Raw genomic sequence first — 14058 nt, forward strand, 5'->3', positions numbered from 1 at the left:
AAATGTAACTAAGTTAGGAATGCATTCCACCCTCTTAAGCAGCTCTGCGAAATTGCACATATCAAAGAAGTCTTCCCCCAGGTCATGTTGCTCATATTGCACAACAAACAGTTTCAGTGTCTTGCTGTGGTTGTCTACAGGGAGCATCGCACTCCAGTTCAGTAAAGCAGCTGCTGTAGTCATGTCGGTGTCTTGAACAAACAGCATGGTGGCAAATGGAACTAATCAGATAAAAAAAAAAGCAGCAAGCAGTATAGCATAAGGAGGCAACTACATGACACCAGAATGACATATAGAAAAGACAGCTTGTGAATTCAGTTTTTTGTTGTTAAAGAGAAGGCCACCCTGCTCACGAGCAGCAAATTCACCTGTCAGCATTCCAGCATGACACCACCTTCTTGATGCCTGCACCTCTCATATATTTGACACACCCCAACACTAAAACTGCAGTCAGTTCAGAGCTGTTGTACTCTAGTACACCATGAGGCTTCAGTGCCAGTTTTCATCGCCTTCATCGCATTCTACAGCACAAAATTTGTTTGAGACATTTCCAATTTAAGTTCAAAGTTCAAAATGCAAAGTAGTTCAGCATTACAATTTATATATCAATTGCTACATAATTTTAGCCTAGATTTTAGCCTATAAGGAGTTTGTGTATGCAAAAGAATGGTGGATGATTCTGTGACCTTCTGAATCAGTTTTTAATATTTAATGTTAATTTGGTTATATACTTTCTTTAAAAAGTCTTTCTGCAGCAGCCATGTTTAGCAGCTACAGAGTAGTATAAATTGATCATCACCATGGCAAATACAAAATCACCTCAGCATCACTACCCTCAAAAAGTGTAGACTACTTACCTCTAACTTTGACGTGCACATTAGTTGAATATAGATTTACTTCTAGTTTCTTTTAGATCTCACGTTGGTCAAACAAGATTCATGTAACCTGTAATGAACATTATCATAATTTACCAGTGGTGGACATGTGTTTAATGTACTATTGTACAATAGTGAATATTTTATCCAATTTGTACTGTAAATATCTGTTGCTAGTGTTGCTGCCACAAAAATGTATTTTAACGCTGCTCAATGCAAATTTCAAAAATGTTGTTGACACTGACAAGTACTGATACTGTCAGAATTCAAGAGTGAAACTTATGGGGCTCACCAGAGTGACTGGTAGATACCAAAAATAAGAGCACACCAGTAGCTTCATCATGCAGAAAATATTTGCAAAGCCAAAAGAACATCTTTACATGTGCAAATACATTAACACAAAGGAAAAATTGAGCTTTAAATGGGAGGAGTCCAAATGTGTTCTCACGCTGTTTGACATTTCTAAGTTGGGTTGTCCTCACTCTTGGCAATTTTTCAGAAATGAATTTTTAGAGTAACCCACGACACGTCTTTGGCTCTTCCAGAACTTACAGTGCCAGGTTTATTTTTTTTTGCTTAAGCTCGTCACATCTTAAAAATGGATTCCAGCAACTGAGAAACTTAGAGAGCTAACACAGAGCTAATGATGTTACGAACACATTAAGTTGGCACAATAGTATTGCTAATAAATAGTCATATAAAGATAGTGGTGTCTTTATAGTAGTTTATCCTGACCCAGTAATGTTTTTATGCAAAACACGTTGTAGCCAACATCCTATTCTGACAGCATGTCGGGAGGTACAAACGGCTCTCTGACATGGTAACATACTGAAATCTGTTTGTAGTGAACTTATTAATACAGTAAAACTCACTGTTAATGCACAGATTAGCTATGTTGGCCCACACACCATGAACCTCTACGATATCTCCAGTGGTGCATATGGCCTTTGAGCATGCACAAAATATGCCCCCCTTAGAATACTAGTTGGTTGCGGTTCATACAATTAAAGTGACAAATCAGTCTAAGGTGACCCCTTTACTACTTTAGACAGTTTGCAAGTGAACTATTTTTTTGGGTATGTGCAGAAACACATACAGTACTGATTGAATTTCTTCCATATAAATGTTCCTAGGACTAGTATGTCACAATCAGACTCATGGGTGAAAAAACTCATTTATTTGAATATTAAGCATTTGAACACATTCAAACTTACCTCAAACGTATCTCAAACATCACAACCTTACCTTTAAGGCCCCCTGTGCTACTTAAACACATTTAAACCATCTATACAGCCTTCATTATGAGTGAAGGAGAAACATTAAAACATAATCATAACCTTTTAATATTTTATTGATCTGATGCCTAATTATTGGATAATGTGTGATGTTAAGAGTGTTTTTTGTTAGTTCCTGTGTTCTAATGTTACTTCAATACAATAATCAATGCTGTCGCCTAGTTAAGGTAATATGCTCTTAAGTTACACTGCAAGGTAAGCAGATATATATGTCATGTTGTCAGCAACTCGCAGATCTCATTGTTGTGTGTGTGTGTGTGCAGTAACACACATGCAATGTTGATTTCAAGTCAACAGTTACTGTACAGTACATGATATGGGTCCTAACTATTAGGCAACTGTGTGACCAGGCGCAGGTTGTTCTATAGGTGGTTTCAGAAGTTAAATATTGTCCTATCAATAGGACATGTTCAGACCAGCAAAAGCTGGACTGCAACAGGTAATTTGCATGTAAATTGTAAAACCTGAAAAAGTGGCTTCACTCACTGGTTAGTGTAATTTTTTTAATGACTTGTGTTTACAACTTACTGTAATCAATGAAAAACAATAAAAGTCTACTAAATGTTACAGAAGTCACAGGATCTTGTTTCTGTTAATCACCAAATGATAAAACATAAAGAGATCATTGACAGTAGTGTTTCCCTGAGTTTACCTACAAAACTATGACGCATTTCTGGATCTGCTGCACTGTGAAAAGCTCAGTGGTGATGTCCTGTAAAACAAACAATGTGGTTATTTTTAATATCATAGAGCATTATGATGGTGCCAGCAAGTGACAATCAATCATGTGACACCATGACTATCCCACTTTAGTCACGTTGGCTTGCTGTACTTTATTTGGCTAACAAAGACTGACAGGTGTTCTCACACCCATCTCACAGCATCCTTCAAAAATATTGGAGCGAAGGAAAATAAATCATGCTCTACACTGAAGACATTTGAGTCTAAGATCAAAAGATGCAAATACAGAATGTCAGATAGTATTCCCTAGTATTTACATCTAGATATATCCCAAGTATATCCGAAGGGTCTATCTAAGGCTGCCAATCCTGGGAGTCAACTAGCCAATTGACTTTCAGACATTTTTTTAATTATTTATGTTTTTTTATACTCATTGAATACCAACATGCTTTTGTTCCACCTTTATTCTTAGAGAAAAAAATGTCAAAATAAAATGTAATCCTGTCATGGTGAGTGTAAGAGTCTTTTCCCACTCTATCTCCTACCGGGATAGTTTCCTTTCTCCCTTAGTACCAGCAGATAGCAGTAAAGCTCCAGTCTGACAGTTGCATGTCTGAGCTTATAGATTGTCTATGGTGCTGAACAAAATCTTACCAAGCATGATGTAAAGTATACACTACATTCAAGTATGCTGCACTTCACACTACAAGAATTTTCTTTCAAGCAGCTGACAGTGAATTTCTTAAATGCTCTACGTAGTCTAGATTAAGAAAAATGCCACACTGCAACAAATGCTACAAATGCAACAATCTATGCCTGAACAATTCACATACCTGTACATTGTGGGGGTTGATTACTCCACTTATTTCCCTCACAGACTATTGCAGCGACACCCTTCAATTTGAAACCATGGTAACAGGAGTATGAAGCAACCAGTTTGCCAGATGTAGAGGACAATATGAAATCCCCATTCTTAATCGCTGCTGGAGAGGAGCATAGTTCTAGGTCTGCAATAGAGTGGTAAAAGTTTTTCATTTAATGTGTATTGCAACAGCAAAATTCAAAGGAATGTGTATGATTTTTTTTTTTTTTTACATGCTGGGACTGGGAGGACTTGCCCAAGTCTTGTATGCCCACCTCGGCTTTTCTCCTCTCTCCAAGCTTCTAAATTAATCGATGGTATATGATTACAAGAGATGTAATCAGAGGGGTATTTCCCAAATTTGAAAGGGTCAGCAGGCACTTCCTTTATATCAGTGTTGTCACAAATGATCCGAGAGAGGGAAACCTTTAAAAGCTCAGTTTTCTGTTGCTGGGTGAACAAACTCTTAGCTTCCCACCAAAACCTAAAAAATAAAAATAGTTGATATCTCCATTAAAAATGAATTAACATTTCAATCATGTTCAACCCAAGCCGTTATTTCTTTGCATTTCTTTTTTTAAACTGTACCTATCACCATCGCGAAGTGCCTTCATCTGCTTTCCAATCAAGCAGGCGAAAAGAGGTCCAGTTCTTGAGCCTGGCAACAAGTTTTCAACTAGTCCTCCAAGCCATACATCAATATTGTCGGGATGTTTGTATAATTTTAGTATCCTCTCAGCAAGCTTGTAAGCTCCAACGACCTCTTTGAGATCATCTAATGTCTTGATGTACTTCAGGCCACAGAAAGCTCTCCAGCTGTTGTATCCTGAAAAGTAATTTCAGCACAGTCTAAATTAATAAGCTTTAATAAACTTTCTTGGCAAGGGGTACATTAGAAGATGTTATCATTGTCACATCTCTGATGCTAAAACTATACTATGTTAACTATGCTTAACTTAGCTTATTTTGGCTGAAAATGGCAAATTTCAGAGCTCCTACTAAGCCGGCACATTGACTGGTACCTGCAGACGTCACAGTGTGGTGGATAGTTTGACAGATATCTTAGTTTATTACTACAAGTTTATGAATAGGATGTGCTTAAGTGTGCTGACAAAGGGAATGACAAAGGGACTGTTTATAATTAAATAGGGCATTGATTTTTTATTGTGACCATAATTTGACAGGCTTTAGTAAATCCTATTGAATGTGAGGGCGTACCTGGGAGGGCGTGATCTCTACCTCGCTGCAGGTTCAGTGAGGCCAGGTCCACATACTGCGGGACATTAAGGACAACCAGCCTCTCCGTTACCTCCTCTGCTACCAGCGTGTTTGCACTGACAGCTGGTGCTGCAGTCCCAATTATTCCTCTCAGGGTTGGTTCTATTCCACCTAGACGCAAAACAGTATTGCTAATAAGTTATTTCACAGTCAACATAAAACACTGCATTTCTTTGTGGTGGATGCAGGAAAAAACCTCTACTGTAAGTTCACATATCAACATTTCCTGGTAACATCAAAACATGCATGCCATAGGGGGCAGCTCTGGTGTACCTGGACTAGATGCTGAACCTCGAACCCATAGTACCTTAAATGCAGCTGCCTGCTGAAGAATTTCTGCATGGAGATGAAGTATTATTATTACTATTTAACTGCAGATAATGCTAATTTTAACCAATCCACCCTGTCTACAGAAAGCAAAAAAAAACAACAAAAAAACAAAAGCAACACACAGTACATGTTTGGTGAGAACAGGTTTCCTTCATGTAATCCTTTCTTTTTGCTGCTCAGAAAACAGGTCTGTACATCACTCCTAAGCTCGGATTTGCTGCTTCCCGTGGGCTAACTGGTATCCAAACAATTTCATTTGAGTAAATAGGATGAATGGCTTGTAAGGAATGAATGTGCTGTTTATCATAACAACACACAGTTCCACAATAGAAATTCTCCAAAGTAGGGCTACTGAAGTCATTCTATGCAGTAAGGTCAATACTTCAGCCACTGGAGGTCTGCTGAAAATCCAACTGTATGAAGTTACGTGATCCAAATATATATTTCTTAACAGTGCTGTGAATCAACATCATTTATTTACAGACATAAAAAATAGAGATAGAAGCACAATTTTAACATATTTTAATTGAAATATTTAACATAATAAAGCGTTAAAGCTGCTTTATATTTTTATCAGAAAGCATCAAATGTTAAAGTGTTGCTCACAGTGTTGAATCTAAAGAAAATTATCATCTCAATCTACCTGATCATAGTCCAGGAAATCTGTTTGCTTCACTGTTGCTGCTTTGATAGCATTGTTTTGAGTCACAGATGGCAGCTCTTTTCAAGGACAGTAAAAAAGCTGCAAATACTACTTGCTGAGCACCAAATGGCAGAAAAACACAGTTAGCAACTAACTGGCAAACACAGTAAAGCATTTAGCAGCTAAGGAGGAGAATATTTCCTCAGAATCTGGTAGAGACCAAAACAGCTGAAAGAAATAAACATTAGACTTAATGATGACACAACTAAAATGTCATCCCAAGTGATACCTGATGAAGATATGGAGTTGAAATGTTATAAATATATGGGCTTTTTGGGAGAATCTATTCAGTGTAGGGGCATTCTCTGGTCTCTGGACTGTTTTGCCTGTGAGTGTGCTTACTGTGTATGTGAGTGTGTTAATATATATATATATTGACAGTTAATGGAAAAGGTCCCAACGATAATCATACAGACTGTAGAATTGACTATTTGTTCGTGAATTACTAGAATTGTATTGAGCTAACTGTTACACCAGACTTTCAGTGCTGAAGCTGACCTAAATAGAATATTTTTTCATTCCCTCCACATTCCCTCTTTCTAACAGGGTGTTCGGTGTGCTTGCAGGATATGTTATTAGTTCCATTAGGCAGCTTCATAAGAGTGTACTGACCTTTTTTGACTATTCTCCATGGACTGAAGAAAGTGTTGTGTAGTCTCAACTGGGGGAAGAGCTCATGTTCCTGGAAGCTCTCGTTCAGTCTCCGGAGGATTGGAGAGATGGTAGCGTGGCCAAATCTGAATGCAGCAGTAGCAAAGACATTTGAGGCTGAGGGGTCCATAGATGGATCATATCCCCTATAGGGCCCAATGTAATGTTCAAAAGATTCCGGGCCAATAATTTTTGGAACATAATCTCTCATGGTTATGATCTGGGAGTCAAAAGAGAAATTAATTATCACAAAGAGGCAAGTAGGATATGTGAAGTTACAGTAATCAAAAAACAAAACATCACTTTACAGATAACTGCAACACATCCTGAGTACATGTATGAAGCTAAAAGGAATTAGACACACACACACACACACACACACACACACACACACACACACACACAAAAAAACAAAAAAACATTAAAGACAACAGACAAACATTAGTGCGATCTCTTTTGATGTCATGTAATTTTCAAGTTAAAAACCAACCTGGCAGAATTCACTTTCTATTCCTTTAAAGATACAGATGAAACACAGCTGCCTCTCATGCAGTGTAAAGATGCTACGTTTAAATAATGGTGGTTAATGGTTAAGAATGGCAGCTCTGGAATTTGAAATATGTTAGAATTTTACAGGCAAAGAAAGTGAAATAAAATATGTTCTCCAGACAGCGCACGTCTGACTAATTGAAGAAATTTCTTGCTTTTCAAACAATACTCACCCTTAACCACAATAAACATACAACAACTTTGTACTATGATTGAAATACAAGACATAATGAAACCAGGTGTTGTTAGCTGATCATTTTTATTTCCTGTTTCCTGCAAATAATAGGCTTTTGCTCTGTATTGAATTGGCTTCTGACCTTTAGATTTGTTTTCTGTTGAGTACCTTCCCTCGTCCCCCGCTGTTTTCAATTGGCTGCCCTCAAATAGATAGAAAGGAATTGAAAAGAAACATGAATAGTTTCACCTGTCTGCTCCCACCTGGATTCACTTACTGCCTGTGCTGCAGATTACTTGCAAGTTATTTTTTGTACATGGGAAATAGATCATATCTCAGATTTTATACATAAAACTTACCTACAGTATTTATATGTTTGTTCCTATTTAGAGCACAGTATGAACTTATCTGGGTTGTTCTATGACAAATACTGTACATGCCGCGACCAGAGATTATATTGACCAAAAAACTTGAGCAAGATGCATGTTCTCTGTGCATTGACACAAAGCCACTGTATCTGAGGCACGGTGTGGGATACGTAAAGTGTGGTGGGCATTTCAGTGTCATATCAGAGCCTTTGCAAATTCTAAAAGACCCTGAATATGATTTTCCATTGGTTTATCTTGAATTAACCTGATTAAGAAAAATCTATTTGCTGATTTATTTTATACAGACAATTTATCACATGCCTAAGATTTATAATCGCAGTTCATTTTAGGCACAGTTCAACCAGTATTGAAAAAGCCACCTCTAATTCTGTCTGTTCCATCCAATACTGAAACTTCTCCTTTTGAGAAATAGAAAAGCTTAGCAATTCTTTTCGACTCATTTGAAGATGGGCTTTTAGAGCAGATTCTAGCACTTGGTGTTCTTAATGACATTGTTTTAGGAGCTGACTGGAGCCAAACCTTTCTTATTATAGATTTTATTGCGACTCTTGATAAAGTTTATGACTTGATTGTAACGGAAAGTTAATAGTTAGAAGGTAGTTAGTACAGTTTTACTCTTTGGAAAGAGTTTCTGTGTGGCAAAGGGTGACGCTTTCTCATTTTCCAAGAGTGCACTTTCCAGTGAACCCATAGAGTTCCCCAGAGTTGTTTTCTTAGTCTTTTATTAGTCACCATGTTATGATCAAATCCTTTAAAAGCATCATATTATATTTGTACTTGCATATCTCTCATTATATTTTTATGCAAACACCTCTTTAATCTATCTCTGAAATTCTTCCCTACAGACAAAGCTACTGTAGACACAACTGCCTTCTGGTAAACTAAGATAAATAAAAAGGTATTATCATCAGAAGTAGGATCTTCCGTTGAAGAGTGTCCCACTTAGGTTATCTGTCCTCCTGCATTATATCCCAAGTTTAATTTTAGCCCTAAGTTGCTCTCTAATATTCCTGCACCTCCTGAAAGAACATGGAAGTTATTATCCACACTTTTATTATATCCTTCTAAGACTACACAGTTACAGACCGCATAAACAGGTAAACATTCTCTCCAATCCACCTCATAACACCTTAACACACTTATAACAGTTTTGTTTCAGTGTCTGGATAATTGCACTACCCTTGGCCTGAAAGTAGTTTTTTGGTTAGTAATTACTGCCATAGCACATATTTTAATGCATTAAAGTAGTGCTTTTACAGCGACTTGTCAATAATGAAGAATGAAAACAGCATCCTATTACACTGGCTCTGTGTGAGCTTGTTTGCTGGAAACAGCTGCCTGAGGAATTAAATGTGGGGGGGCAGGTGGTTCCATATGGACAACAAACCACAACAATAGGCTGAAAGCTGCAGACTGAATGTTCTTTTTACGTTACAGGCAGACGTAATTATGTGTTAATTTTATCTTTCACTCTGTGCTCCTCTTATTTTGAAATTTAGAAATCAAATAATCAGTTGGACAGGAATTACACAACCTTTTGACTTGAACTATTTTAATATGTCCCAAGTGGATCTTTGCCACCCTCTACTGAAATGCTAAATTCAGTTTGTCCATGGAAAGAAAAAAAAAAAGTTAAGGTCTTACTCCATTTTCAATACAGGGATTTCAGTGAACTGGTCATGGTTATAGCTACAGTATGTAAATCCTCTACCTGCTTTTCATACTTCATCCTCACAAATTATTTAAAGAACCTCTCTGCCTTAGACCCATCTCTATTTAATATTGTAAATCTCTTTCCACTGCCATTGTCCCTGAGTCACCTGAAATAGCTATGGTTAATCCACTGCTGCAGTCAAATGTCCACCTTCCAAAATCTGAAAGATTGCAGACTTATTTTCCCTTTGCTCAAAAACTTTTACAGCCTAGCATCAGGGTCACTGTGTCCTTCAGTGAAAGCAATGAATCATTTGTGTTACAACATGTTTTGTTCATTCAATTTTATAAGGAATACATTCATGCAACACCACCATTAATAATGCTCTCTGGTTGCAGGTAATACAATTTGCTTTACCAGGGTAGCCATTACTAAAAACATAGCTGACAGCTGCAACAAAGCTTTCTTTCTACATAAGAAAACAAAGGCAGACAATGGGGAGGCAGAAAGTAATCCGTGTTTCTTCTTTGCAAAGAAACTGTTTATTTGATGAGGGATTATGACTTGTCAGTGACACAGTGTTTTTGCTTGGCTCTGACACCTGCCCTGTTATGAAGAAATGTGTCTGGGGGCTTGACTAAAGCTAACATGGATATTAGCTAAGAAGAATACGGCATTCATTTAAAACCACAGAGGATGATATTTATGATTTAGTAACATGCAAAGTGTAAATATCACAATCTTCATAATATAATAGCCAATTATATAAGTGGTATATATTATTTAAATATATTATTATTTAAGTGGTATATATTATTTAAATATATTATTTAAGTGGTACAATTATGTGATTCCTTTTTGCAAAAACTACAAGTTAGGAATAAAATGTTGTCTAACTTGTCTAGTGTTTGATAACAGACTTTCATTAAACCTACAATGGCTAATTCGTTGGGAGACTTGGGGACAGTGAAGGCAAGCTGTAAATTACATATTACCTTCCTGTCTCATTACCTTGTTGGCATACAATTGCCAATTTACACATTCAGCCCTAATATTGTGACATTTTCATTCATTTCAAGTAATGCTTCTATTCTTTTTTAGCTCTGGTTTTCATCTCCACCAGTTCCTGCTTTTGTTGCAGACATTTTCCTCAGCTTTGTCACTTTTGTTTAGAGAGATGCTTGTCTTGTGCTCATTTTATAGAATGTAGCTGCTGTCATTTTAATTTGTTTGCATAACTGATTTGCAATCATCCAGTATTATTTAATCCAGATTATACTATCAAACAAAACTGTAATGACTGTGTTGCTTCACAACTCATGAACAACATCCTCTATTTCAGTTTTCCCTTGATAAATAACAGGTGATTAGAACATATTGTATTTTACATTCACCGTAGCTGTAAATGCTGGATTCGTTTTTTCCCCTCATGCATCATTTGCATTCTTCACTAAAACATGCTGTGAACCACACTGGCCTTTATTGTTATTTTAAATATTTTATTTTTGTATGGCAGTCAGAGTGAGGACACTCATTGACATAATGCATTCTCTAGCCCCCTTTTGTCATGTAGGCCATGCTAATCTACTCTGTCTTAATTTTTTATTTATCACATGTACGGCCTTACAATAACCCTAACTAAAACCTAATTCTAACCCCTAAATTGCTCTTTAAACACACGTGCACACACACACACTGCACATGGACACTGTTTAGCAGTAAATAGTACGTTCTACTGTATGCAGTCCAGCTAAACCAGCCCACATTAACAGTCATTCCAGCGCAGTGACAATAGACAACAACACCCACCTGCCATATCATCCTGTGAGATGTTGTGGTGCAGACCACCGATGTCAGTGATTAGTGACATCAGTGGCCACAGAAGGAAACTGTGCAGGCTGCCAATGCTGGTTGCAGCAATATAGTGAATTATACATTATTTATGTCCTTTCTATGACAAAAAAACAGGCAGCTTGAAGAAAAAAGTATTTCCTCTGGGACCATCTTTAAGGAAAATGTGCAAGCTCATTGGTAAAAACATTAAAAGCTTTCACATCAAACCTGAAACACTGAATTATAGTACACAGTTTTTCAAGTAACAGCTGACCAAACGTTTTGTGAATTATTTTTCCACTTTATTTCAGAGCACTCTGGGCTTGTGACTAAGATGGAAACAGTTCTGATATTAACACACACAAGAAATCGATAAAGAAAATTATCAGTAGTTTCTGCCTGAGTTAAAATACATCTGCCTGCAGTGTTAGTCATTGCTACTTATTGTGGCATGTCACCACAGTGCAGTTTCCAACCAGCTTTAACGGGATTTTATTTTGGCATTACTCAGTTTTATATACTAGTCACATACCTGGTGCAGAGCTCCAATAATCTTGCGAGTTTCTTGATATACAGTCTCTGGGCTCCAGTGACCGTTAATGTGTCCCAGTGCCTCTGCAATTCGATTGTGCTCCCTCAGCCACAATGTATGTAAAGCAATCAGGGTCATAACCTCGTTGACCCGACTGTCTCCAGCACTAAAACACTCCACTCTCTCCCCCTCCGGTTCCTGGTGGCAGGCTGATGGCAGTGTGGCTACGAAAGGGAGGTAGGGCCTTCCTTTTGGATCTCTGAAGCGGTCATTTACAGCAAGTTTCCCATTAAGGCCAGACAGGTCACGAAGAAAGCTTTCCAGCTTTGGAGTGTGGCCATACACAACCGAAGCATCTATGAAGGATGTGATGGCATTTAACTGTTGTCGTTGCAGAGCTTGTCCAATATCGGACTCAAAATTGATGGAGCAGGCTGGTGTGGAGCGATAAAAAGCCATGCAGCCTTGTGCACCAGAGAGCACACCATCAGTCTGTAGAGAAGACAAACTAATTCAACAGCATCTTAAGCTACTCTTGATGTTTTTGTGCTTATTAAAAGGTACTGTCAAAGATATACTTATTTGCTTTATTGTCAAGTTTTATGATAAGATAGAAACATGCTAACTAACTCTCTAACTCTCAACAATAAAGCAAATTAGCATTTTACCCTAAATCTGGAAGAAAATTGTAACAAGAGAGACTGTGGTGCTTTCAGTTTACCTCAATGGGAAAGCACGGATGCACATTTTCACACGAGTCCAGACAGTCCACACCGGTCTCAAAAGCAGCTCTGGCCGTGCTCTGGGGGGTAAAGGTTAAGTCATGGTCAATGTACTGACCCCACTCCACCAGCAGCTGAGAGTAGGTGTCTTCTGTACTCTTAAAAGAGCTCCTCAGTATTTGCTTGCTGACTTCCCGTGGCTGTTGACACAGGAGAAGTGGTTATTTTTGACAGTGGGTGTTACCTTTTTACAGTGTGAGGTTGTATTTTCCCTCAGCCAGCTCTGCGGTGACTCCAGCAGTCTTCTTTGTGTGAACTAGTTTCTTCATTATTAGTTAACTTATATATAAACACACAAATGGCTCATCAAAGTCTGCAATATATTCTGGCAAGTGTCTTTTCTTTTATATTTCCCATGATTTTGGCAACAGATTAAAAATGAGTTATTCAATGCATTAGACATTCAAGATGTTATTTAATTGACCTCTTATTTAAAATGGGACAGCTGTGATCACAGATTATTATTATTATCTAAAACACTTGGAGCTCTTATATACAGCTATGGATGTAAGCTGCAGGCTGGATACAGTTGATGCAGCTTTGATTAGTTCTTCAGCTAAAGGACATCACTCTGTGTAATGGTCCCATATAGTAAATTAGGATTTAAATATTGTAGCGTAACAGTTTGATTGAGAGAAATAGTAATAGTGCTTATTCACGTGACTGGAAACCAAGTTCCTTTAATCTATGAACATGGTGCAAATGCAATATGTAATCAGTGTCATCTCTCTTTCTCTCTCTCTCCTTCCCTCTCTCTCTCTCACACACACACACACACACACACACACTGCTGCTCTTCCTAAATTGCTGTGGACATTATCTCCTGTGAAACAGGTTAGAAAAATAAATTGAATGCAGCATTAACTTGGGTTTGCATGGTGAGTTCGCTTCATTCCTAATTTCTCCACCAAGACTTTTGTGTCCGTCAGACCAGCATTTTGTAGATTACCAGGGGAAGTTGGACTCCATTATGGAGCCGTCCTCGGTTCCAGCCCTTGGGTTCTCTCTCCCCGTCTTCATATTCAGCTGGAAGCCATCTGACCAAGGGAGTGTTGGCTGCTCCCCAGAGAGGATTTTGCCTGACAAAAAGAATCATGAAGCGTGTCCAAAAATACTGCAGTGCAAAACAGTGTACTGTATGCCATCACTGAATTGAACAGCATTTGCTTTTCTCCAAATGGTCACCATGAGCTAAAAAACATAGCACTTTTTACTAGCAAATGAATGTGAACTCAGTGTGCTTATTTAGGGCAGGTTTTGAGACTCTGCATCACTGACACAGTAGGGATTCAGCTTGTCAGTTCATGAACACGCTCCTTTGCTGCTATGAATATACAGTATGTCCCTTGGGAAAAACCAGGTGCTCCACGGAGACTGATGCATTTTTTTTCCCATTGCTGTTATAAAAGTAACAACAGCAAGTGACTGAGATAAATATAACAATGAAAAAAAAGTTCTCCAATTTAGCA

General features: G+C 37.9%; 1 protein-coding gene across 1 annotated transcript; it reads right to left on the reverse strand.

Annotated features, from left to right (window-relative positions):
• Positions 1–2673: 2673 nt before the first annotated feature.
• tpo (thyroid peroxidase) lies at positions 2674–13685 on the reverse strand. Its single transcript, XM_026355739.1, has 9 exons — positions 13539–13685; positions 12529–12729; positions 11808–12299; positions 6637–6895; positions 4932–5102; positions 4302–4539; positions 3989–4197; positions 3685–3858; positions 2674–2882 (listed from the first exon to the last, which is right to left on the reverse strand). Exons 1-9 carry the CDS (start codon positions 13683–13685, stop codon positions 2869–2871), a joined length of 1905 nt encoding a protein of 634 aa, XP_026211524.1. The 3' UTR covers positions 2674–2868.
• Positions 13686–14058: the final 373 nt, after the last annotated feature.

This window comes from Anabas testudineus, chromosome 12 (assembly GCF_900324465.2).
Source record: "Anabas testudineus chromosome 12, fAnaTes1.2, whole genome shotgun sequence".
NCBI lineage: Eukaryota > Metazoa > Chordata > Actinopteri > Anabantiformes > Anabantidae > Anabas > Anabas testudineus.